This window comes from Ceratotherium simum, chromosome 14, assembly GCF_057802395.1.
Source record: "Ceratotherium simum simum isolate JZ-2026a chromosome 14, ASM5780239v1, whole genome shotgun sequence".
In the NCBI taxonomy this organism is placed as follows: Eukaryota; Metazoa; Chordata; class Mammalia; order Perissodactyla; family Rhinocerotidae; genus Ceratotherium; species Ceratotherium simum.
Window position 1 is genome coordinate 9921613 of NC_141913.1, and position 27525 is coordinate 9949137.

The following is a 27525-nucleotide window of genomic DNA, read 5'->3' on the forward strand; positions in this document are numbered from 1 at the left end:
ATCGTAGTAATTTTGTCTTTGACTCAAGGATTTAATAAGTGCTGCAATTTGTCCACTTATACCACACAAAATTTTTGTAAGCTTGTGAAAAATTTTTGACAATGTATTATTTGAACTGTTGAATAGAGATTTGCTCACCTATATCAGGTGAAGCACCAGGAGATCTAGAAAAGAAATTCCTAATTCCTACTTTCCTCTCTGCTAAAGGATAGGTATACTTGGAGCACAATATTGAAGTCAGATAATTGCTTTCATTGCATATCATTTAATCTTTTCTCTTAGTAGGGGAAGGGGAAGTATAATATGAATATGAGAACTGCCTTTATTTATTAGAAAATAAAATGAATTGATTATTGCATTATTTGATTATTAATGTGATTAAAACCCCAGAGACTACAGTTTTTTTTTTTAAGCAAAGAAATGTTTTCATTTGTTTCCATTTAGAGATTGTATAATTATGCAGGCATTTAAACAATTTCCTTTATTGTTAATGCTAGTTATTATTGGTGAAACTAGAGGCAAACTGTTAATCTACTCTGAAGAGTAATATTTAGGAAGGGGGCTCTAATTTTATCAATTGGTCTTTATTAAAAATAAAGCATTTAGGGGGCCAGCCTGGTGGTGTAGTGGTTAAGTTTGCACGCTCTGCTTCGGTGGCCCGGGTTTGCGGGTTTGGATCCTGGTTGTGGACCTACACCACTCATCAGCCATGCTATGGCGGTGGCCCGCATACAAAGTAGAGGAAGATTGGCACAGATGTTAACTCAGGGCGAATCTTCCTCACACACACACGAAAAACAATCGTTTAGTGCGTTCAGTTTTTTCTTTCTGTGTAATGATTTTCGACCATTAGGTGGAGATCTAGTACAAAGCTTAGTACGTAACCCATCTTATTGATTAAATTACAGGTTCAGCTCCCAAGCAGCATAGTATACTCAATAACCAAACATCTAAGACCAGTGATAACAGGTAAGGTATTAGTTTAATTTAAGTGTAAGTATGAGAACTTAAGGATTTTATACCTGTAAGTTTTGAGTTTGGGGGATTTTTCCCTAAAAAGTTGTGCTCGTAATCCTCAGTTTTTCATGTGGAGAGACAGTGATACAAATTCTCTTTTCATTATACTTTTTTCTCTGCCATACATACTGTTTTATAGCTTTTGTTTTTTTTTTTGTTGTTGTTGTTGTTTTTTTTTTTTTTTTGTGAGGAAGATCAGCCCTGAGTTAACATCTGATGCCAGTCCTCCTCTTTTTTGCTGAGGAAGATTGGCCCTGGGCTAACATCTGTGCCCATCTTCCTCTACTTTATATGGGATGTCACCACAGCATGGCTTGACAAGTGGTGCGTCCGTGCGTGCCCGGGATCTGAACTGGCAAACCCCAGGCCACCAAAGTGGAACTCGCACACTTAACCCCTGTGCCACTGGGCCAGCCCCCTAGCTGTTTTGTTACTTAGTGTATTATGGGCATCTTTTCTACCTCCTTTACTCATGCTTTTAAATTCTACGTTAGAGTTCATTGTGTGAATATTCCCTTGTTTACTGAACAGTTCTCCACTTTATAGATATGTTGGTTGTTTCTAGTTTATTTCTACCAAAAAGAAAGTCCTGCAATAAACATGTGTGTCTTTGCTCATCTGTGTGACTATATCTAGGATAAATTCATAACTATAGGACTTAACCTACATTGCCAAATTTCCCTCCAAAGTGGTTGGTCTTTTTATACTCCCAGCAACAGTGTTTGAGAATGCTCTTTTCCCCAAACCCCTCAAAATACTGGGTATTACCAAAAGTGTTTTCAGGAAAAGTGTTTTCAGTAGATTAAAAGCTTTTTCTTCTGTCTTTAGTGTCCGAATTAAATTAAATCTGACTTATTTTGCTTTACTGATTACCAAAAACAGAATTTAGGACAAACTGTCATGACTCAGATGCTAAAGCTTAAAACTTGTTTAAACTATAGTAGGTGCTGCAGTTTCTTGTTGATTTGTTGAAAATTAGTTTTCTTGGGTTCCCCCTTTGGATTTTTTTTTTTTTTTAATTTATTGAACACTCACTTTTTTTTCTTTTTTGTGAGGAAGATCAGCCCTGAGCTAACATCTGCCAATCCTCTTCTTTTTGCTGAGGAAGACTGGCCCTGGGCTAATATCCGTGCCCATCTTCCTCCACTTTATATGGGACGCTGCCACAGCATGGCCTGACAAGCGGTGCATTGGTGTGCGCCTGGGATCCGAACCCGGGCTGCCAGCAGCGGAGCGTGCGCACTTAACCACTACGCCACCGGGCCGGCCCCCGCCCCCGCCTTAGATTTTTAAAAGATTATTTTTTCCCCCCTTGGAGTTGAAATTTGTCAGTGTTGTCTAGAAAATAAGTTACTTTTTTTCGTTTCAGTGATTTGAAGTGATATGGTTCTATAACATTTAATTTTTTTTTTTTTTAAAGGGAGACACCACCTAATCATTCTTGGCCTAAGTGTAATTCCCGTTTGGAGATAACAATTCCGAAGGACTTGAAACTAAAAGAAGCAGAGAAAGCTGATGAAAAACAGTTGATCATAGTAAGTATACAACTTGACCTTTTTGGTGAAGTGTTGTTATAAGCGTCTTCTTTATGCACGTTGTTAAAGAATAAATTCATTCCTTTTTTCCAAAGAGCCCTTTTTGGTTACCATAAATATATTATAGAAATAATCCTGTTATTGTTACAAATCCGCCCCCCCCAAAGTGATGAATCCATCCTGTAATAAATAATAAAAATTCAAATTTCCATTCTTCTAGTTTTACTTGACTGATAATTTATTTCACATTTGTTACTTTCTTAAATATGCCATTTAATCACTACTTTCTTTTAGTGGTTGGTTTAAATATTAATGTAACATAGAGCTTAATACATAAAATGATTTTAAATATCTATATTTTAGTATATGTTATCATTTTAAAACTACATTTTCCAGGAAGATAAACCAACAGTTAATTTGAAATAGGACATAAGTACTCTGTAATTTGGTGGCAAATTGGGAAAGAGGTTACGGAACCAGGTACATTTTCCCTGTTGCTTGAAAAGCCAATCATTGAGGCAACGAGTTTGCATCAGAGAAAAGATTTATTCACAAGGCAGCCAGGTGAGGAGATGGAAGAAGAAATCTCATATCTGCTTCCCCCAAAATGGGGACAAGGGATATTTATGGAGTAGGGGGGCCACTGTGGTCTGAAGTGTGGGGATAGATGATTGGAGGTAAGGAGAAGAGAGGTAACTGGTGATCTGCACAAGCATAGTCAAGCTTCATGGCTCTTCATAGGACGCATGTTCTCAAAATGGTGATGTTAACACGATTTGAGGGTGGAGTTTTTGGCTCTCTGACCTCTGGAGTTCACCAGTTGGACACCGGCACAGACACAGTTGGTAGGTTGGTAGTCTTGAACTGGCCTGAACTGGACAGGGTGTCAAATCCTAGTTCATGATAAACAACTCAAACATCCGTTACCATGGTGACCCAGGCGCCAGGGAGATGTTACCTATACAGTGGGTTTTAGTAATGCATTATCTAACTACTTTTGCAAACAGACAACTAACTGAGTAGTTGAAGCAAGTTGGCCCCTGGTTTCAAAGAGAGGGAGACATTTTGATTGATTAGAAATCTAATTTGAATGAGCACAGTATAAAAAAATGAAGGGACCCAAAATAATAGGGACGTTTAATATAGTTCCAGTTGACATAAGCAGTAGGATTTTTGGGGACTGGATGATCAATTCTAACTTTAATATGGGAGAATAACTTTGTAAGAATTATCTAGATAATTTCAGAAGGATTAGTGAGAGGAAAAGTTGTTTCATCAAATTTAATAATGTTTTTGTTGTCAAATCAGTACGATAGTGAAATAGGATTTGACAAATAGAATCTAGAGCTGCACTATCCAATATGTTAGTCACATGTGGCTGTTGAGCACTTGAAATGTAGCTTGTCATAATTGAGGATGCTATAAGTGTAAATATATATACTGCATTTTCAAGACTAGTACAAAGAATGTAAAGTATCTCACTAGTTTTTTTATATTTAATACATGTTGAAATTATAGTATTTGGGATATGTTTTGTTAAATACATTATTAAAGTTAATTTTACCTGTTTGCTTGTGCATTCTTTAACATGGCTACTAGAAAATTTAAATTACATTTGTGGATCGTATTTCTATTGGATAGTGCTGGTCAAGAGTTGATAATGATGATGATGTTAATGATCATGATAGTAGCTAATACTTTTTGAATGCATTGTTCCATGTAGTCCACTAACTAAGTTGAGCCTTATAGAAAAAGTATGAGATAGGTACTACTATTATTTCCCATTTACCAGTGAGGAAACTGAGGCAGAAATGTTTACTCATTACTATGAAAACTGCCTTCTTGAAGAGATGTTTGTACACCTATGTTCATTATTCACAGTAGCCAAAAGGTGGAAGCACCCAGAGTGTCCATCACCAGATGAATGGATAAACAAGATGTGGGTATATATACAATGGAATATTATTCAACCTTAAAAAGAAAGGAAATTCTGACACATGCTGCAACATGGTTGAGCCTTGAGGACATTATACTAAGTGAAATAAGCCAGTCACAAAAAGACAAATATTATATGATTCCACTTATATGAGATACCTAGACTAGTCAAATTCATAGAGACAGAAAGTAGAATGGTGGTTTCCAGGAGCTGGGGATGAAGGGGGGAATGGGGAACTTTTCTTTAATGAGTATATAGTTTCAGTTTTGCAAAATGAAAAGAATTCTGGAGATTAGTTGCACAACAGTGTGAATGTACTTAACACTACTGAACCATACACTTAAAAATGGTTAAGATGGTAAATATTATGTTATGTATATCTTACCACAATTACAAATTTTTTTAAACTACCTGAAATAAATTTCAGGTTAACATTTTGTCAACAGTTTGAAACCTTTAGAATGAACTTCCCTTTAGTTTTATACATAATCTTTTATTTACCATTTGATTTCTCTTTGCTATATTTAACCCTAGTTCTAAGGCACTAGAGATATTATCTTAGATCCTGTTTTTTTCAGTAATTAGTTGAAATTGCACAGTTTTAGAGCAGAAAGAGTAAAGAAATTGTGCTTTTTTAGTTTATTATTATTATTATTATGGTGAGGAAGATTGGCCCTGAGCTAACATCCTTGCCTATCTTCCTCTACTTTATATGGGACGCCGCCACAGCATGGCTTGACAAGCAGTACGTTGGTGCACGCCCGGGATCTGAACCCGTGAACCCCGGGCCGCCACAGCAGAGGCGCACACTTAACCGCTTGTGCCACTGGGCCAGCCCCAGCCAATCTTGCTCTTTTTGCTGAGCAAGATTAGCCCTGAGCTAGCATCTGTGCCCATCTTCCTCTATCTTGTATATGGGATGCCACCACAGCATGGCTTGATGAGTGGTGAGTAGGTCCATGCTTGGGATCTGAACCTTCGAACCCTGGGCTGCTGAAGCAGAGCGTGTGAACTTAACCACTATGCCACTGGGCTGGCCCTAGTTTATTTTCTTTACTTTTCTTTTTCGTTTGTTTGTCTCTTTTTTGTTTGTTTTTGTGAGGAAGATCAGCCCTGAGCTAACATCCAATGCCAATCTCCCTCTTTTTGCTGAGGAAGATTGGCCCTGGGCTAACAGCCATGCCCATCTTCCTCTACTTTATATGGGACCTCGCCACAGCATGGCTTGACAAGCAGTGCTTCGGTGCGCACCCAGGATCCAAACCTGTGAACCCCGGGCTGCCGAAGCGGAGCGTGCACACTTAACTGCTGTGCCACCAAGCTGCCCCCCCCCCTTTATTTTCTTAAAGTTAGATAGTATTGCTGTAATTTTCTTGTTGAATAAGGACAAGAATAGAAAACATTTTGTAAACAATTACTATTCTGTAGCACAAGTATGAATTACTGGAGTATAGGTGATTATAATCAGTCTTTCGTACTTATTTGATATAAAGATAATAGAAAATTAATTTTACCTTTTCTCAAGGGTTTCTGGTGACATCAAAATATTTTTAATATCTATATACTAGAACAAAACCATTAAAGAAAATAGACTTTTAGGGCATTAAAAAAAATATATGAAACACTATTTCCTCTAAACTTTAGAAGTATAAATATTGCAGATATAAAATATATATTAGTTTTTATTTATAGAGTATTTGCTATTTGGGGCTTTAGGACTAAGATTGTAGTGTTAAAGATATTTCTCAGTTCCTCTCAGTTCCTCAGTTATTAAATGCTGTGGAGCAAGTGATCAGATTACTAAAATGGAAACAGTGCTTAATAAAGTTACACACAGATTTCAATGATTAACTTCTTGGTTTTTGTAATCAACACTGAATGTTACTTATAGATTAAACCCTTCTCACTTTATGTTCACATTATAGCTTTAGAGGCTGATGTTCTGGAATTATTCTTTTGAGGAAAAAAAAAACTTTTGTTTGTTTTTTATAAATAGGATGCAGGACAGAAAAGATTTGGAGCAGTTTCCTGTAATGTTTGTGGCATGCTTTACACAGCTTCGAATCCAGAAGATGAAACACAGCATCTCCTCTTCCACAACCAGTTTATAAGTGCTGTAAAGTATGTGGTAAGTGGAATTCATGGCTTCTAAAATGCAGTTGGATACTTAGGTCAGGATCTTTAAGAGATGAATTGCCAAATTTGTCATTGAAAAATTTTTGTTTTTAGAAAACGAATATATACGAAGCCCTTGTAGTATATATACTCGCTTATTTTAAAACAAAGCCAAACATAAAAACCAGCTAATTTATTCTGACTGGTTTATCTTGTGGGATTTTTTTACTTGTTATATTTTTAAAGTAGTTATTGTATCTCTTGTAAGAAGTAATGCTTTTCAACTTGAGTGTTTTTAAAATTTGCTTTGATTTTAATAATTATTAATTGTTGATAAGGCTGTTTAATATTCATATAGTTTGGCACAACTTTTTATTTGTGAATTGATAGTGATACATATATTATACCAAATAGATGGTTTTGGAATTTCTTTTACCTTCTCTTTGTTTTGGTGAGAGTTTTTCTTTATAAAATTAAAAAGGAAAGATTCTTGAAGGTTAAGACCTCAGAATTTGTAGTGTACTAATAAAAAAAAAATCCCGCAAAGTAAATATGTTTTAGTATATATATTTTAATGTATGTGCATTTGAGACACAATGAGTATATATATATAATATTTGTTTCTAGAAATAGCAAAATTTTAAATAATTTTGAGCCATTTCAGATATCTTGTGAAAAATAGTAATTTAATGTAATTACTGTTTACCCATATCTGAAATGGAATCTATTTTTATTCTATACATGTTACCTTCAGTACTGTACACTCACATTAATAAGACCTCCAGGATATCTGAACTGAGATCACCAATTCGTTTCATATAGGCTTTTATATAGGCACAAGATGTTGGCTTATTTAAAGATCTTTACTGGCTTCGGTTAAATTGGTATCTTTAACTTTGGTTGAAGGAGTCATATTCATTGATTCATTTATCTAGTTACTTCTCCCCAAGATAGATGGGGTTTTCTTTTTTTGGTTCCCTACTGTGATGATCCTTTATATTCCTTATTTCATCTGCCTTTTTCACGCACACCACCTCCTGCCACTTAACTGAATAAGATATAAGATGTGTGGACATAGAATATCTGTAGCTACAAATGGATTTATCCTTTGAAATTTGTACTTTTCCAATTTGACTATATTAATATCCTTACAAGTTGAAAAGAAAAATAGTTCTATCAGGTAGCTAAATTATGGAATGCTTTTTGGATGGAAATATTTCAGTTTATTTTACATGCATGAATCTGGTAGAAGTTAGTTTAAATGAGTTGTGCTCAGTTTGCATTAATTTATTTTTGTGATCAGTTTCTAAAATTTTAAGATTAGATTTAAAAGGCTTAATTCTTCGTCTTAAGGGAAGTTCTTAATTTCTGAGAGAAATAGTAACAATCAGGAAATATGTACTCTGCTCTTCCACAGTACCAAGGGAAATTGGTTTATGGAACAAGGTGGAGATATCACCTTCTAAACAGATTCTGACTCTTGCAAAACTTTAAAGCAATGTAGCAACTTAGAGAAGACTGATTCCTGCCCCAGCCCCTACCCTCACCCCCTTGATGGGACAGAGCTATGGGTTATTTTATTTATCTTTGAAATAAGCTCAAGAGAAGGAATTGAGTTTAGCAGTTGGCCATCCTTTGCTAACGTCAAGGTCAATATTCTCATCTTTTGCTGTTTTCAAACGTAGGTATACATATAGAGTTTAAGGTAGAAACTCCTTCAAAACCATGTAGTATTCTTTTTTAGTGTATGGAGAAAGGATAAAAACAGACCTATATTAAAGATGTTTTGCTGTGATCACAGCTCTGGATTTTGGGTTGTGACATTAAATATTTATTGGGCACCTATTGTGGTTTGCATTAAGTACTTTTAAGTTCTGGACAAAAAATCTAATTTTTTTTTTTTTTTTTTGGTGGGGAAGATTAACCCTGAGCTAACATCAGCTGCCAATCCTCCTCTTTTTGCTAAGAAAGAGTGCCCTGAGCAAACGTCTGTGCCCATCTTCTTCTGTTTTATATGTGGGATACCACCACAGCATGGCCTGACAAGCAGTGTGTCGGTGCGCGCCCGGGGTCTGAACCCCGGGCTGCCAGCAGCGGAGCACACGCACTTAACCGATACGCCACGGGGCTGGCCCCTATAATAATAGATTTTGGTGTTGTAATTATAGAAGTTCTCTTAACTGACAGAATTGGGAGAATTGGGTCAGTTAATCAAAAAAGTTGATTCAAGTAAAGACCCTTAATATCAGAATACCCAATTAACAGTGGCTTAAATCATAAGAATATGTATTTTCTTAACAAGGGGTCTGGAGGTATGTAGTCTTAAGGTTGTTCCATCCAGCAGTTCAGCAATGTTGTGATGAATGCTGGCTATTTCTCATTCAGTGATCTTCTCTCCTTCGTGTGTTGACTTTTTGACTTCACAGTTATACCTTCATGGTCCTTAAAGTAGACTGCTGTGGTCTAGATACCATGTTCAGATTTACCATGTTCAGATTTAAAGCAGGAATGTTGATTGGGATGGGTACGCTTTCAGAAAGGGTCCTCCAAGTGGCTTTTTCTTTTTATCCATGAAGGACAGCATTTTTTCAGAAGCTCTTGCAAAGTTCCCTTTGTCTCATTCACCGGAACTGGGCCTGGTAGCCTCCTTTAGCTACAGGGGAGCCAGGAAAGCAACAATCTGGCAAAAAGAAATAAGATAATGATGATTACTTTGTGCTGGTGGTTCTGAAGGTAGGAGAATGGGATGTTTGTTATATAACTTCTGTTAGGGAGCATCTGGAAATATGTGGAGAATATTGTTGACATTTAGTGGGCAGGGGTTAGGGGTGCTAAACTTTTTGCAGTGCATGTGACAGTTCCAAAGAAGGTAGAATGTCTAGCGTAAAATGTCAGTAACAGCCCTGTTGAGAAACACTGGCTTAGACTACTTATAATTCATTGTTGGGAACACATATATTACCACCCCAAACAAAATGAGGCAAACAAAGAATGGGAAAGAATGGCTATGGGATAGGCAAAGGACAATGTCTTCTATATGGTCATTACAAAGTTTAAACATTTGATTGTAATTTGAAGTGTATAAATGTAATTGATGTGAGGAGGCTCTTTCTTTGAGTATGGATCCCCTAATTAGTTTAGCTTTGTTTTTTTCTCATAAATCACACCCATAGCCATCTTCTATGATGTACTTAAAAAAAAAAACCAAAATAGAGCAAGAACTTAGACATTGCAAAGCAATCCGAGAAGAACTTAGACATTGCAAAGCAATCCGAGAATCTGGGTACAGAATCATTCTTGTTACATTTCTGGTTTTTAAAAGAGACTTGGCTTATTTTCCTTTTTTCCAGAGTGTTCTACCTAGTTTTCATTAAAACAACTATCTTTGTACTCTCATTTTGTCAGTTTAGATATTTGATTGCATTTTATAATTAAAATAATAAATTGGCATAAACAAGTTTAGGAACAAACAAATGATTCTTGGTAATCATGTCACTCAGTTGTGGAATACCTAAGTAGTTTACTGGTTGTGAGTCAGTCAGTGTGCTCCAGCATCAGTTTCTGTTACCCAGGGAAAAGTGAGCATTGGATAATCTGGGAAGTTGATTACGTGGATGTCATTTAAGAAAGTTACTGCCATATATTAAAATGTCTGATAGCACAAACTGAGCTCTAGACTTTTTTCCTGAATGATAAATTGGGTTACTTTAATAAAAGATCAGATTTCATCACTTCTCTTTGTTTTAGATTGTTGTTTTTCTTAATCAGAAGCTATTAAGCTCCAAATAATTTTCAGATTCTACCATTTTACCTGTGAAAATGTTCTACTATTCAGAACATATTAAACACCTCTCACGAGGGGCCGGCCCAGTGGCCTAGCAGTTAAGTTCAGCGCACTCTGCTTCAGCAGCCCGGGTTTGGGGGGTTCGGATCCCAGGTGAGGACCTAACACCACTCATCAGCCATGCTGTGGCAGTGACCCACATTTAAGTAGAGGAAGATTGGCATAGATGTTAGCTCAGGGCTAATCTTCCTCAAGCAAAAAAAAAGAGGAAGATTGGCAACAGACGTTAGCTCAGGGCTAACAAACAAACCACCTCTCATTAAAACCTATTTCTTAGGATTCAGATTTTTTTAGGGAGTAGTGAAAACTCTATCATTTAAAAAAATACATGTCAGGATGTTTGATGAATGGAAAATACCTGTTGAAAAATAGATGTTGCTCTCTAAATCGAGTTCCTTCCAAAGTAATTTTTAAAATTCCATTTCTGTATCATATGGTCTTTAATTATGAGAAGGCATTATTGAAAAAATTTTATTATCTATTATCATTGTATTACCTGTAAGAAAGAGCATTTAAATACTTCTCTTTTAACATGTTCTTTTAAGGCTTGTTCTTCAAACTTCTGTTGTGGAGAAAATTTTCTTTTCACATTCTTTTCCTTGAAAAGATTTTAATTTAGGTGAATTAAAGGGTGACCTTCAAGTTTTTTATTTTTGAACTCATCTTTTTAAAAAATTTATAAAAACAGTGTATGTACCTGGAAATGAAAATTGAACCAGTTTTGTAAGGTATAACATGAAAAGTTAAGCCTCTTTTACCCTACCCTATTTTCCAGTCCCATTCTCCAGTGGTTAAACACTTTTGTCTGTTTCAGTGTTTCCGACATAACTAAATAAATCAAGCTATGTCTGTAGAGCTTATATATATATCTCAAGCTATATATAAATGTGTCTGTGCAAAATCTTCTTTTTTCCTCTGTTTTCATTAGTTATATTTTTATGTTTAGTTCTGTTGGTTGCCTTTAATTTTTAATGTTTATAAACAACATTAGACTCCTCTATGCTTGCATTCTTCCCCTCTCTACTTTCCAGTTTCTATCAGCTGTAAGTAAGTATTGTAAGTGTTCCCTAAATATTAACTTATTTAATTCATTTTAACCCAGTGGAGTAGTTTTCATTCCTCTTTTATGGGTTGCAAAACTAAGGCACAGAGAGGTTAAGTTTTTGGTTTCATAAATAGAGGCTTTAGTCCTTCAAGCACACTCCAGCCTTTCAAAAATATTTATTTATTGGATACTGAATTTACTGTGCTATAAGCTTGGGATACAGTGGTGTGTCAAATGATGTCTTGGTCTTTTTGGAGCTTATGGTCTATATAGTTATGTGTCACTGTAGCCCTCGATGGCCTAGTTAGTCTAAAACTCCAGATCCCTGTAGCTTCATCTTCCTGGATCAAGGAGAATTGGTCTTAGGATACAAGATTTACTCAAACAGATAGTTTTACTAGAGGAATTAAAAGTTTTTAGAGGTTCTAGCTTCTGTTCATTCAGTTTAAATATTGCAGAGAACCAGAAAAGTATACTGAAGGAGATCTTGGTATCATAGCATACCTGAAAAATGAAAAGTCCATAAAGCACCTTTAGAATTGAGCCAGATTTTCCTAAAATAAAACTTAAATTCCTGTATATATTCTTTAATTCCTGATTCACTTATGTAATGAGTAAAAAAAACACTGTGCCATGGGACTTTTGATTTTCTGAATACTTTTTTTCAGACTGTGAAAAATTAATTTAACACTGGTTTATTTTTAGTGGTTAAATCATTCAAATGGAAAGCTATAATCTGGAAATACTCCAGTGATAACAGATTTGAAGGTTAATTTTGGATAGCATTGTGCTTCATTATACTTAAATAGACTGATTGATTATATCATTCATGCCTTGTTGATTGAACATGAATCAACATAGATGATATTTTCATAGTTTTTAAATTTCCAGAGGAATTTTTTTCAGAGTAAGTAAATTGATACAAATTAATTTATTAATTTTACATCTAGGAGAAATAATAATAATAATAAATGACATTAAGGGCTTCCTGTGTACCAGGGGCTGATCTAAGTAAGCATTTTACCTATATTAAACTCCTTAATTCTTTTAGCAAATCATGAAGCGGTTACAATTAATTTATAAATGAGGATACAGGCACAAAACAGGTTATGTATTTTGCCTAAAGACGTAGAGCTAGTAAGTGAGTAATGGAGTTGACTCTAGGGTCCTTGAGTAATAGACTAGGTTTTTACTCCTTTATTTGAATTTCAACAAAATGTATTGTGTGTACAATATAATTAGCACATAGAAATAAATTGGCCCCATTCACTTTTAAACTCAAGTCCTCTCAGATAATCTTTAGTGCTTGCGATATTGTGATTTATAAGGAAAATATATGTTTGGTCATTTAGAGTTCTCATATATAGTTGATCTTCCTCCATGTTTCCTGGCTCACAGCTTCTAAAACCCTTGGAATTTCCGAAGTGGTGAGAGCGACAAAGGTGTCTTTTGTTATGTTAATGAGGTCTTTTGAACTCACCTTGGGATGGGGGCTGGTTGCCAGTGGAGCCAACCATGTGATTAGAGAGTTGGAACTTTCACTACCCACCCTCTGACCCCAGGGAGGGGAGAGGGAAGAGGCGCTGGAGACTGAGGTCAATCACGTATGGCCAATGATTTAATCAAGCTATGGAATGAAGCCTCCTTAAAAACCCAAAAGGACAGGGTTCGGAGAGCTTCTAGATTGGTGAACATGTGGAGATACGGGGAGAGTGGTGTGCCTGGTGCACCTGGAGAGGGCGTGGAAGCCCCGAGCCCTTTCCTCATACCTTGTCCTATGCAGCGCCTCCATCTTTCTGTTCCTGAGTATCCTTTTATAATAAATTGGTAACTAGTAAGTAAAAGGTTTCTCTGAGTTCTGTTAGCTGCTCTAGCAAGTTAATCAAACCTGAGGAGGAGGATATGGGAGCCTCTGATTTATAGCCAGTCAGTCAGAAGTACAGGTAACAGCCTGGGCTTGGGATTGCTGTCTGAAGTGGAGGGCAGCCATATAGGACTGAACCCTTAACCTGTGGAATCCAGCACTATCGCCGGGTAGATAGTGTTAGAATTGAGTTGAATTCTCAGACACCCTGCTGGTGTCCAACAATTGCTTGGTGTTGTGTGGGAAACCCCCTCCCCCTCCCCACACATGTTGGAATTGGGTTCAGGAACCTAAAAGAGTGCTCTTTCGAATTTTTAACAGTATAAAAGTTTTGGGTGACACTTGATCTATTTGAGAATATTATTATTTATAATTGGAAATTAAAACCCATGTTATGATACCGTTCTTTTGCCGTTGTACATCTGGCCTAAATACAGCTGCCAAATTCATCTTCATTAGGTTCAACTATAGTCATGAAATTTGCTTGTCTTAAACCTTCCTTGATTTCTCCCTATTTCCCCAGGCATTCGTGGCCTTCTGTATTATGGTTCTTGTCTGCCCTTCTAAATGTATTTCTCATAATTTGTTTGTAAATTCTCTTCTCTCTAAGCAAAATTGATCCAGTCACTGTCTTGTGCATGGCTTATAATTTTTTGCCTCTGGTTTTTAGTTCATAGCATTCTACTATCAGGGTCAAATACCGTATGATTTCCTTCATTAAGTGTAGATAATAACAACAATAAACAAACGCATAGAGACAGAGATTGGATTGGTGGTTACCAGAGAGGAAGCGGGGAGGGAGGAGGGTGAAAGGGATAATTCGGCACATGTGTGTGGTGATGGGTTGTAATTAGTATTTGGGTGGTGAACATGATGTAATCTATGCAGAAATAGAAGTATAATGATGTACACCTGAAATTTATACAATGTTATAAACCAATGTTACTGCAATAAACAAAAAATTAAAAAAAGAAAATCTCAAAGAAAGAAAAAAAAAAAAAAAAAGGAATGCCTTCTCATTTTCATCTCTACCTTTCAAGCCCAGAGGAAATACCATCTCTTCTGTGCAACTTTCTGTGAAACTCCTCTTTAATCCCAGTAAAGGCTTTCTCTCCTTCTCTTAAAACCGTTGTAACACTTTGCTTATATTATTTTGCCTTCTCTTGGAGGTGCCTGCTTCAATTTGATAACTACTTTTTTGAGAATTAAGAAATACATTAAGTATACACATTGATTGTGAGATTAATTCTGGATTCAGAAACATTGAAGTATAAAAAAAGCTTAGTTTGAATCAAGGAAAACTTCCTTTCAAGTGTAGAGGTATATGGATTGCACCTTGTATTACAGACTTTTGAGTACTATTTATTTCTCCTATTAGCTCTTAAGATTCATGAGGTCAGAAAAGAATGTGAGCTTAAACTAGAAAGATGTGGTTTTTGTTTTTTTGTGTGTGTGAGCAAGATCAGCCCAGAGCTAACATCCGATGCCAGTCCTCCTCTTTTTTTCGCTGAGGAAGATTGGCCCTGAGCTAACATCCGTGCCCATCTTCCTCTACTTTATACGAGACGCATGGCTTGACAAGCGGTGCGTTGGTGTGCGCCCGGGATCTGAACCTGCAAACTCCGGGCCGCCGAAGAGGAGTGCGCGCACTTAACCGCTTGCACCACCAGGCCGGCCCCAAAAGATGTGGTTTTCTAGTGAGCCACTTACTAGTTATAAACTATAGCCAAGTTATCCAACCTTTTTTCACTTCATTTTTTTTTTTAATCTGTGAAAAATGAAAAAAAAATATCTCATGGGGTAATTTTTTCTAAGCTCATTTATTAACTACTCACTATGTTCCAGGACTACAGAGGTTTTTTTTTTTTTTTAATTATTATTAAAAAGGTACAGTTCTTTTCTTCTTATCACAGGTCAGTGCAAAGGACAGATAAGTAAACATATTTAAATCATACAGAAAATACTAGAGTAGTAATATATATAGGATATTGTCTGAACATAGAGCAAGGATATCTGAGAAAGATTGGAAAAGTGAGGTTAACACTGGAGTAGAGTCAGAAAGGACAAGTAGAAGTCCCTTGTGCCCAGGAGGTTATAGAGCAAACGCATATTGGGCCAGGGGAACAGTACATGCAGAGGTTGGGAACTTTTTTAAGTATTACATTATGACCTGACTGTGTCATGTATTCAAGAGAGGAAGCTTTAGGAGGTAGGTGGGGGCCCAGATCATGAATGACCCCGTAAGGCCTGGAAGGTATCAAAGATTATGAAACCTACAAGAAAATGCTTAGTTACCATAATGATAATAGGAGCTGTTATTTATTGGGTGCATATTATTATGCTAGGCAGTGTGTTTAATATTTTATAGTGTTTTCTCAGCTTCTCAATAATTTTATGTTGTACTTGCTTTTATATCCATTTTATAGGTGAGGAAACTGAGGTTTAGAGAGGTTAAGTAATTGGCCCAAGGCAACACAGTGAATAAGTAGCAGAGTCTGGATTTGAATCTAGGTCTTTCTGATTTTTAAAGTCCTCTTTACCGCCAGGCTATACTGCCTAGATCAGTGGTGTGCACACATGGTAGGTGGCCAGCACATATTTCTTGAATTGACTGAATTTTTCCATCTAATTATTTGACTTTTTTAACATTTGAAGGTTCAGTAAAGGTCACACTGACTAGAAGCACATCTTTATCGGTATTGTTAATACAAGATTATTTTTGCAAAGAAATGTCCAAACATGCGTTTAAAACCAGCTGCTTGGGGGTAGTTAAGTATATTAATATTTTTATTATACCATTTTATTAAAGTAGAAGAAATAGGAAATACAGATAAGCTAAAAGGAAAAAAATTTAAATCACTCAGATAACCTCTATTTATATTTTGGTGTATGTCTTTGCTTTTAAAATATTTGTAAGTAAACATTTACGTTTAAAATCTCTTTCAACAAAATATGTATTTGAGGAGTCTATAATATGTTTCTTTTTTGTTTTTTTTTTTGTGAGGAAGATCAGCCCTGAGCTAACATCCATGCCAATCTTACTCTTTTTGCTGAAGAAGACTGGCCCTGGGCTAACATCCGTGTCCATCTTCCTCCACTTTATGTGGGACGCCACCACAGCATGGCCTGACAGGCGGTGCATTGGTGCGCGCCCAGGACCCGAACCCGGGCAGCCAGCAGCAGAGCACAAGCACTTAACTGCTAGGCCACGGGGCCGGCCCCTATAATTTGTTTCTTAGGCAATTTTTCTGCAGTTTTTTATGCTTTCTGCCTTGGGTATTGTCAAAAAGAGCTTGTGGCCCAGCCCCGTGGCTTAGCGGTTAAGTGCGTGTGCTCCGCTACTGGTGGCCCGGGTTCAGATCCTGGGCGCGCACTGATGCACTGCTTCTCCAGCCATGGTGAGGCCGCGTTCCACATACAGCAACTAGAAGGATGTGCAACTATGACATACAACTATCTACTGGGGCTTTGGGGAAAAAAAGGAGGAGGATTGGCAATAGATGTTAGCTCAGAGCTGGTCTTCCTCAGCAAAAAGAGGAGGATTAGCATGGATGTTAGCTCAGGGCTGATCTTCCTCACAAAAAGAAAAAAAGAGCTTGTGACTGAATTTTGAATGAGCTAATTTTAATTTGCTTTCATTTCTGAAGACTTAAAATTTTAAAAAGAGATAGTGTTTAAAATATATTTATTCCAACATGTAACAACTGTTAGACTTGCTATTGAACTAGAATGTCTATTTTTCAGATTCCTTTAGTAATTATTTTTAAGTAAAATTTTTATTGAAATACAACACGTAAAGAAAAGTACACAAATAATGAGTGCACAGCTTAATGGTGTATTTTCACAAAGTGAACACCCATGTAACAAACATTACTAGCATCTTAAAAGCCCCTTGTGTCCCCATTGCATTCATTGCTTTTCCCTACCTCAGGTCTAACTGCTCCGCTGACTAGATTCGTTTGGCATTTACTTTTCACTTCTGAATAAATGGTACTTGAGCAAGTCTTGGGCTGTTGGTACAGTTTTGACAATGAATGATTTGAATTTTCCAAAATAAAGAGTTTGATATAACACACACAAACTGACACACATACACACTAATGAATCCCTTTGTACTCATCATCCAGCTTCAACAATTAACAATTTGTGGTCAGTCTTCTTTCATCCAACCTTCCCAGTTATTTTTAATAAGTGAACCCCAGGTATCACATTACCATTTTATTAGATATTTTAAAATATATATTTCTAAAAGATGAAAAGTTTAATTTTTTTTTTTTTACCATAAAAATGATGTAAAGAATATAACCACACCTTTAAAAAATCAACTAATTCCTTTCTTTCAAATATCCCCTCAGGGTTCAAAGCTCCCTGAATATCTCATAATTTTTTGTACTGTTTGAAGTAAGGTCCGTATACCGCATTGGTTGGTATGTCTCAAGTTTCTTTTAATCTAAAGATTCTCTATGTCTTTCTTTTTTCTCGCAATATTTGTTGATAATTTTTTTTAAAAGCTGGTTGTTGGTTTTTTTGTTTTCAGGGTATTCTTTCATGGGTATTCTCATTCAACCTTTTATGAAAGTGATTATTATGAACTTTTAAAATTGGCATATAATTTACAGACAAACGTACGGATCTTAAATGTTTGGTTGATGATGGTTGATGAATTGTGTGTGTGTGTGTGTGTGTGTGTGTGTGTGTATGTGTGTGGTGGGGGGGGAAGCTTAGCCCTGAGCTAACATCCGATGCCAGTCCTGCTCTTTTTGCTGAGGAAGATTGGCCCTGGGCTAACATCTGTGCCCATCTTCCTCTACTTTATATGGGAAACTGCCACAGCATGGGTTGACAAGTGGTGCTTCGGTCTGGGCCCGGGATCCAAACCAGTGAACCCCGGGCTGCTGAAGTGGAGTGCGCCAACTTAACCGCTACACCACCGGGCTGGCCCCTGGTTTATGAATTTTGATAGTTGTATATACTTCATTGTATCTACCATCCAATGTATTTTGTTTTCAGTTGTTATTTTTTTTTTTTAATGGAGAAAGAGGAGAAATCCCTTCCGTTTTTTAGACTCATTGCTGTTAAGAATATAAAGCTTTCAGCTTTTCAACAGCTGGATAGGTAAATTAAGAAAATTTGGGGTTTGGAGAAAATACTGCTTGCTATTAGAGGGATATGTGTAATATGTTAGAGCTAAAGGTGAGAAGTGTAAATGCACTCCATTAGAGCTTATATCTGCAAAAAAGCTGTGGCTATTCGGTCATCCCTCTAAAATTGCTTGCAGTCTTCCCTGTACCTCCACCTCTGCCTCAATTTTAAGCAGCAGACAGACTTCATCTGCTCTAAATTGTCTCAAGTCAGGAGGATCATGTGGTTATTGACTCCAGGAAGGAGTTAACTGCAGTTGAGGCATATAAATGTCTTTAGTATGTTATTTGACAGATGTTAGCCAACTTGGTTCTTTCATCTTTGCTTTCTCTATGATTTGAATTTATTGTTTTATTTAACTTTGAGGACTTTATTAACGTGTGTTTTCTTAGAGAAGTGCATTGATCTCAGTTTGATACCAACAGGAAGGTAGAATGGAAGTTACTAAGAGTTACTGAGTGGCTGCTCTGTGTGAGGAATCATTTTAAATACAACCCTCTTAACTACTAAGTGATGGAGGTGATGACAGCCGTTTTGTACATAGCCTAGATCAGGAAACAGAATGAGAGTTCCAGTGATTTGCTCAAGGCCGTATAGCTAGTAACTACCAAGAACGGGGATTTAAGCTCTGAACTTTTACTCCAGAACTCTTAAAAAGTTTTCACTAAAATATGCTGTTTTCGTAAATATTAGAAACCTAAGCAGTAGTAACTCTGCCCTTTGCAATTCCTGCTTCTTATGTGTACATGAAAAAACAGAATCATATTTAAAACATTAAATTATGTCAGATCCAATTGTGATAAAATTTTCTGCATGAACATGCAATTCTCAAGTTGTAAGAGAAAGTTTTGTACTAAAAAAGTCAGTAAAGCAAAATAATTTGTCTATTGCCTATGGTGCAATATAATGACATTAGACCAGTATGATTGTTTTTAAAGACAATAGGAAAATAGCTTATCATATTATCTTTAGATAATTCAGTTCAGGAAGTATGATTTTCTCATAAGTTGGGGTTACTTAAATTTCTAGTTTTTTTTTGAATTTGTAGTTTAATTTTTAAAATGAATAGTCTCCATTTTCGTTTTATGGAAAATAGATTTATTTTAAAAACTTTTCCCCAAATAACATAAATATAAATTTGTTTTTGAAGAGGTGATATCTTGGGGCCGGCCCAGTGGCTTAGCGGTTAAGTGCTCGCGCTCCGCTGCTGGCGGCCCGGGATTGGATCCTGGGTGCACACCGATGTACCGCTTCTCCGGCCATGCTGAGGCCACGTCCACGTACAGCAACTAGAAGGATGTGCAACTATGACATGCAACTATCTGCTGGGGCTTTGGGGGAAAAAATAAATAAATAAATAAAATTAAACTCATTTTAAAAAAATAAATAAAGAGATGATATCTTTTATGCCTTTTTAAAATTGTTTACCTACCTTCAGATCTGGATATGATTCAGATTTAGTTTCTGATTTGAAAAAAATGACCTCTTTGACTATTGTTTTTCCTCTTTTCTTCTTTTCAAATCTTTAGAACACTTTATCAGTCATAATTACAATCACCAGAATTTTACTGTACCTTTGGCTGCTCTATTTTTTAAACAAGTTCTGATTTTACATACTTGAATCCAAATTGTTACATATATCAAACTTGTTACTAGACCTATTGTCCCCAACTAAGATCCTACCCCTCTCCCCAAAAACCCATTCTGGATTAAGAAAATTAGCCTCCTTTCAGACTTGCCATAGTATTAAAAAAAAATAGATAGTTGCCCTTTTTTTGGTTTCATTGAGCTTTTATATTCTTAAAAGAAACACATCTCAGAAAGCAGGTGATGGTTTTCTCTAATAGAAGTAGTACATATTCTTGAAAGGCCTTTTTTTTTTTTTTTTTTTTTTTTTTATTTGGAGTTTTATTTCAAACCCAAGAATTCTTGGTTGTTTCCAAACTTGGCACTAAGGAATTTTTCTGTTCCAAATTAAAAAATACAGAACATAATTTGTCAGTTATTTTCGCACTTCTTAAATTTAAATTTTAGAGACAATTTAGAGAATAACAGTGCAAATAAACTGTAAGAACTATTTATAACACTAGCAAAAGAAAAGTAATTTTCCTAAAGGTCCCCTACAAATACATTCATATTATTTGTATTCAAAATTGGAGACAGAATGCACTAACTTGAGTGCTTCAAAGTTTTTTGTTTTTTTCTGGTTTTAGCAAACAAAACAAAAAACCCTGGATTTTCTTGTGTCCTTTGAGTTGTAGTTACTATAAAGGTAATAACATGAGAGAAAATTTCAAAAAGAAAAATACCCATCCATTATTCCATAATCCGTTTATTCCACATTCTCTTCTTCGTATGCCATTGTATTTTCTAATAATTGTAATTATAGTTGACTCATCGTTCTGTACTTTGGTTTTTACTCAATGTCTTTATATATAATCAGTTTTACATAGCATAGGTATAAAATTTTGAGAAGAAATTTTTTAATTCTTTCATCTCATCTATATCCAGTTCCAATTTCTAATCTAAAAAGTCTAATAGTTTTTTTTAATAAAAACGAAATCATTATTCCACTTAGTGAGTTTATTTTTTTATTTATTTTTTTGTGAGGAAGGTCAGCCCTGAGCTAACATCCATGCTAATCCTCCTCTTTTTGCTGAGGAAGACCAACTCTGAGCTAACATCCACTGCCAATCCTCCTCCTTTTTTCCCCCAAAGCCCCAGTAGATAGTTGTATGTCATAGTTGCACATCCTTCTAGTTGCTGTATGTGGGACGCGGCCTCAGCATGGCCGGACAAGCGGTGCGTTGGTATGCGCCCGGGATCCGAACCCCGGGCCGCCAGCAGTGGAGTGTGCGCACTTAACCACTAAGTGAAAGGCCTTTTTATGTAAAGTTGGTGGGTAAGACAAATGGAACAACCAGTTAAGCTCATTCCTTCTGTACTTATTTTTAACTTCAAAGCTCCTAGTTTTAACCACTGGTTCAGTCCCATCTTACTAGATTTAAGTGGCTTTTGTTTTGTTTTTTTTTTTCATGCAGGTTCTGCTCATTAATCACCACGAGTGTGGATCTGAAGAAGAGTTTATTACCTCTCTTTTTTTGAGTATGTTTAACTTCAGATACACACAACGTAGCCTCTCTTCCCTATTAGATTCTTAGAAGGTAGTTATATTTTTATAGTCTCCTTCTTCTGACTTTGATAGTTGTGATCAATTAGAATAAAAACTGCTCTTACATATTGGGCTACTGCATGCAAATCAGTTCATTTAAAACCTCCTGGAGGTCTTTGGCATGCCAGACACAAAACCATGAGTGTTTGTGGAGGTAACCATGTTCCAAAGAAATTTAAGAGTTTAATTCTTTTGTCAAGAAACTGGGAGAGTTATCCTTTATGTTCTGGGAATCACTGACTTTAAGGGTCTTGCTTTTGGTGTGTGATTTTCAAAATTAATTTAAAATGGGAAATGATAAATTAGAAATACTCTTGTTGTATTAGATCTCTGAATTAGTAGAGAGATTAGCTTGCATTGTACCTATTATATGCTTAACAAAATAGCTAATTTATCATGTCTTATTAGTTTAACATTGAGCATATATTTTTCCATGTTTGCAATTTTTAGACACATTGATGTATTTTTCTTGTACATGAATATGATGAATTTTTAAAATTCGTTATTTTTTTTTTATATCTAGGGCTGGAAAAAAGAAAGAATTCTGGCTGAATATCCTGATGGCAGAATAATAATGGTTCTTCCTGAGGACCCAAAGTATGCCCTGAAAAAGGTATATTTCCAGTGAAATTTCATATAGAATGGATAAAAATAATTTTGCAGTTACTTTTAAGAGGATAACACATTGCTAGCATAGCACATTTAAACACCAATTCTGAAAACAAGAAATAAGCATTTAAAGACTACACCCCAACTGAAAAATTATGCTTAAACTTTGTAGTGTGTCTGGCATATGTGAAGTGAATTTTTAGTGACTTAATTACTTTCTCGTGTTATCAATAATTTGAGTGATGGTATAGAAGGCATCCTAGTTAAGTTAATGAATAACACCACATAAGTGATTTCAAGAACCAGAATTAAAATTAATATTTGATCATAATAATTTAGAAAATTTAAATTAATAAATGTAAAGTTTCATTCTGAGATAGATTTCTAAATAATCTAGTAGTAGGTCATAGTAATCCTGAAATTAAACATGAGGTAGTCATATAATGTTAGAGAAAAAGCAAGGTATATTCTTCTTCTTTTCTTTTTTTTTTTTTTTTTGTGAGGAAGATCAGCCCTGAGCTAACATCCATGCCAATCCTCTTTTTGCTGAGGAAGACTGGCCCTGGGCTAACATCTGTGCCCATCTTCCTCTACTTTATATGGGACTCCACCACAGCATGGCCTGACAAGCAGTGCATCGGTGCATGCCCAGGATCCGAACCTGGGCCGCCAGCAGAGGAGTGCGTGCACTTAACCGTTACGCCACGGGGCCGGCCCAGGATATATTCTGATTTATAAATATAGTATAGAAAACTTAAAGAAAATCTTCTTATCTAGTGTGAGCCACATTTTAGTCCAACTTAGAGTTTCATACTTTGGGGGTTCAGAGAAATGTACCAGAGAGATAATGAAGTCTGGAATCATTTTATTATATAGAGTATCTTAAAAGTCAAGAAACCATAGGATAAACTTATTTTTAAACAATGTGTTGATTACATTTTCAAATAATATACTCAGAATGTTTTTCTTCGACCTCCAAGTGCATTTTCAGAAGTACCTCATAATGTAAAGCAATGGGTCTAGTTGTTTATCTGAAAAACTTAATTGTACTAGAGTATGTCCAAAATGTCTAGAAACACAAGGAAAGTAATTTATTTGTTGTACTTTTTTTAGGTTAACAATTAGACCTCTTTATTTTTTATTTTTTATTTTTTTTAAAGATTTTATTTATTTTTATTTTTTCCCCCCAAAGCCCCAGTGGATAGTTGTGTGTCGTAGCTGCACATCCTTCTAGTTGCTGTATGTGGGACTCGGCCTCAGGATGAACGGAGAAGTGGTGCCTCGATGCGCACCCGGGATCCGAACCCGGGCCGCCAGCATCGCAGCGCGCGCACTTAACCACCAAGCCACAGGGCCGGCCCAGACCTCTTTAAATTTAGGAGTACTTCATCTGAAAGGAAACACTTTGAACCTATTATTTAAAAATATAGCTAACATTCTACTTAAAGTATAAGTTTATCCTGTGGTTCCTGACTTTTCAGATAACCTTGTATATATGATTGGACAATCCCAGATACCCAAGTAAGCCCCCATACTACCACTGCCTAACAGTATAGACAGTAGCATTTAGAATAACACATAAACATGCCATCTGTCTTTTTTTTTTTTCTTGTGAGGAAGACCAGCCCTGAGCTAACATCCGATGCCAATCCTCCTCTTTTTTGCTGAGGAAGATAGGCCCTGGACTAACATCCGTGCCCATCTTCCTCTACTTTATATGGGACCCTGCCACAGCATGGCTTAACATGTGGTGTGTTGGTGCGTGCCCGGGATCTGAACCTGCGACACCCAGGGCCGCCGAAGTGGAGCACGAGCACTTAACTGCTGCGCCACCGGACCGGCCCCACATGCCACCTGTCTTATGTTTGAAATATTGATCCAAAAACAAATACTTGTTGAATTAATGTTGGATTAGTGAATGACTAAATGAAAATTAAATTATGGAATTTTTGGAATTTCAAACTTTGCTACACCACCGTGTGTGACATCCAGACTTTTCTTACTAAGACTCCTCAGTAAATCCTAATTTCCTCATTTTAGATTTAGGGCAAAATCTTAGTAATATACAATTTAGTGTGTTACTAGTTAGTAACCCATAATAGGTTAAAAATTAAAATCTAGGGAATTGTGAGTTATTTGCCTTCAGAAACTGAATCAGGAGTTGTATTATGGGCTGCTGTTCCAGGATTAGGAGGATTCATGACTGAATAAGAGATGTATTACATGGTATTCTGCATGTCAGAGGTATGAGTACTTAACCCTCTTAGAGGTTATTTGCATTTTAAAGTTAGTAACACAAATTAATGTTTATTGGATTGAATATTTGCTGATTACTTTTAACTAGGGAAGGAACCTAATGTTTGAGTGCCTATAAAAATCTTGACTTGGAGTGCTTACAAAAGTTTGAGCTTATCATATTTGACCTTGACCACAGTTCTAGGAGGTAAACTAGAAGAAGCACAGTTTGATGCCATATTAACATTATAAGTTCAAATCCCTACTCTAGATATCCAGGTTCTGGCATGGGAAAGTTACTTAACCTTTGAATTTTATTTCTTCTATATGTAAAGTGAAGAACCATAGACCTCCAAAGAGTGTTGCATTTAAATGAGATAATATTCATAAAGTGCTTTACATAGTGTCTGGCCTATAAATGGTTGATAAGGAGTACACATATGTTTCTTTCCTCTGCTCACTTCCATTTTACTAATGAGAGTGTTAATTAAGGCTTGGGAAGAAAAGTTACTTGCCTGGCTAAGATTCCAGTGAAGTTCTCTCCAATTCTCAAAGCCATGATGCTTTTAATGGGAAGCCTTAATGTTCTTATTACCTATTATAGGAGCTCTCACTCTTGTTCCTTAGACTGTTGGGCTTGGCATTACCCTTCAGATCTTCCCTCATTTTGCAAATTGGCCCACAGGGCTTGAAAAACAGTTATTGGTCAGCATAGTCATTCAAAAGAACTCCTTAGAAGATGTCCTGCTTGGAATAACATGCTCAATTTATTGAACTGAAGTAGTATATTTTTACATATATACAATGCTTTCATTGTTAAAAACAATATTGTTCTTTATTTGGCAGGTTGACGAGATTAGAGAGATGGTTGATAATGATTTAGGTTTCCAACAGGCTCCACTAATGTGCTATTCCAGAACTAAAACACTTCTCTTTATTTCTAATGACAAAAAAGTAGTTGGCTGCCTAATTGCAGAACATATCCAATGGGTAAGTGATTTCTAAAGAATGTTCATGTATAGTTTGGTGTTTAAAGATTTTACTAGGTAGTCTTGAATAACATAATCCTGGTAAATTTATCAACATCTTATGTAAGAAAGATTATGAATGCAAGAATCCCTGTGTATCATTCTTTAGTACAGTGGAGTTGTAACATCCATAGGTATTTGTTTCTCAAGTCAGTATGTAAGATAAAAATTCTGTAAATCAAAAGTACCGTTAAATTTTGTTTAGGAAGTTTCTGTGCTGGATACTAATGTAATGTCTGTCTCAGTCCCTTCAGCACTCGAACAAATCAAGGGTTGGCAAACTATAGCCTGAGGGCAAAATCCAGCCTGTTTTTGTGAATAAAGTTTTATTGTAACACAGCCATTCCTATTCACTTACATATTGTCTATGGCTGCTTTCACACTGCAAAGACTGAGTTGAGTAGTTGCAGGAGAGGCCAGGAAGGCTGCAAAGCCTAAAATACTTAGTATTCTAGCCCTTTATAAAAAGTTGCCCATCCTTGGAATAGCTCACCACTTCTTTGGTTGAGCTCTAGATGAGGAGTTGTCTTGTATTTAGGAGCCAAATTGTACAAAAAATAAATAATAAAATCACAGGAAGAGGGATATGTTCACATTGTGCGAGTTATGTAGTAACAGACCAACTTAAGAGAACAAAGATTCTGGACTCCCTAATCATGCTCACTTTTGAGGCATACCCCATTTGTATTCTGTCTTTTTTCAGCTCAGTTCTTGTTTATGAATTCAGTGCCCATTGCATTTGACTTCTGTTGAGTTGGTATCTTTTAGTATATTAATAGTTGCCTACAAATGTATGCTTCGTCATAAAATTTTTAATAGTGTAAAAAGTCAAAACAAGTCCGCGTGAGTTAATTTCTGTGTGTTAAGCTACATTAAAAAAAATTCAGCCTGAAATTGTGCAGTTTTATGAATCTTGCTATTTATAATAACAAAATTAATTTAAATAAATAGCTGATAAGGTAGTTTGGGGATTTAATTTTTTCTTTTTTTAATAATTTTTTATTTATTTATTTTTTCCCCCAAAGCCCCAGTAGTTAGTTGCATGCCATAGCTGCACATCCTTCCAGTCGCTGTACGTGGGACGTGGCCTCAGCATGGCCGTAGAAGTGGCGGCGCGTCGGTGCACACCCGGGGTCCGAACCCAGACCGCCAGCAGCGGAGTGTGCGCACTTAACCGCTAAGCCACGGGGCTGGCCCAGGGGGATTTAAATTTGATATCAAATTACTAACTCATAGAAGTTTGCCATCCTGAAATTGAGTTAATTTTACGTAGTACAAACCCTTGTGTTTTTGTTTTTTTCTTTGTAATGGATTTATTCTTTGCTTTATCATTTATCCATTTGACATGTCTGTGAACCACGATTGTCCCACTTTTAAGAAATATCAACAATGCCACACTTGATTTCCTTGAATGCCCAAGTTCTTTCATTGTGTATTGAATAATTGCATTGTGTGTATAAGGATTATTTTTAGCGATTCACCCTCCCTTAATTTCACTCCAGCTAGTGTGATTCATTACTCCTAAGGATGATTGATAAGTAGATAGCCACTTGAGGGAACTGTCACCTTTTATGTGGGACATACTTCAGATAAAATTGATGATGGAAACAAATGAAGTTAATTAGGTGAGGGAAATTAAATAGATACATATTTAAGGTCAGATTTGCAAAGAGCAACAAAGATATTTGCAAGGTTTATGATAGTGCCATCTTAGATCTGGTTAGCAGGTGACTAAGCATTAAAAAAAATTGCAGTCATTTATCTTGTTTTTGATTATTTCTTGCAGTCTTTTTTTTTTTTTTTAATTATTATTGTTTACAAAGAATGTTCTTTGGCAAACTCTTGTGTTTTTAAAATTTGTTTTCTACCTAGTTCCAGAAATGACTTGTAGCGATGTTTAGACTGGGAGATAGTGATAATGTTTGCTTGTTTGTTTTTTGTTAACTCTTAATTGTGTTGTCTAATTGTTTTAATTTTGGACCA

At 36.1% G+C, this 27525-nt stretch overlaps 1 protein-coding gene across 5 annotated transcripts in view; it reads left to right on the top strand.

Annotated features, from left to right (window-relative positions):
* ESCO1 (establishment of sister chromatid cohesion N-acetyltransferase 1) overlaps positions 1 to 27525 on the top strand; it is a 79607-nt gene that overhangs the window by 44923 nt on the left and 7159 nt on the right. For 4 of the 5 annotated variants that reach the window (XM_087439007.1, XM_087439011.1, XM_087439008.1 and 1 more), the window contains exons 6-10: positions 909 to 969; positions 2438 to 2552; positions 6485 to 6616; positions 22194 to 22283; positions 25361 to 25504. In XM_087439007.1, coding sequence (XP_087295133.1) covers positions 909 to 969; positions 2438 to 2552; positions 6485 to 6616; positions 22194 to 22283; positions 25361 to 25504 — 542 coding nt within the window. Of the gene's footprint in view, positions 1 to 908; positions 970 to 2437; positions 2553 to 6484; positions 6617 to 21539; positions 21663 to 22193; positions 22284 to 25360; positions 25505 to 27525 lie in introns of those variants that run through there. The other variant, XM_087439012.1, reaches the window with a different exon arrangement.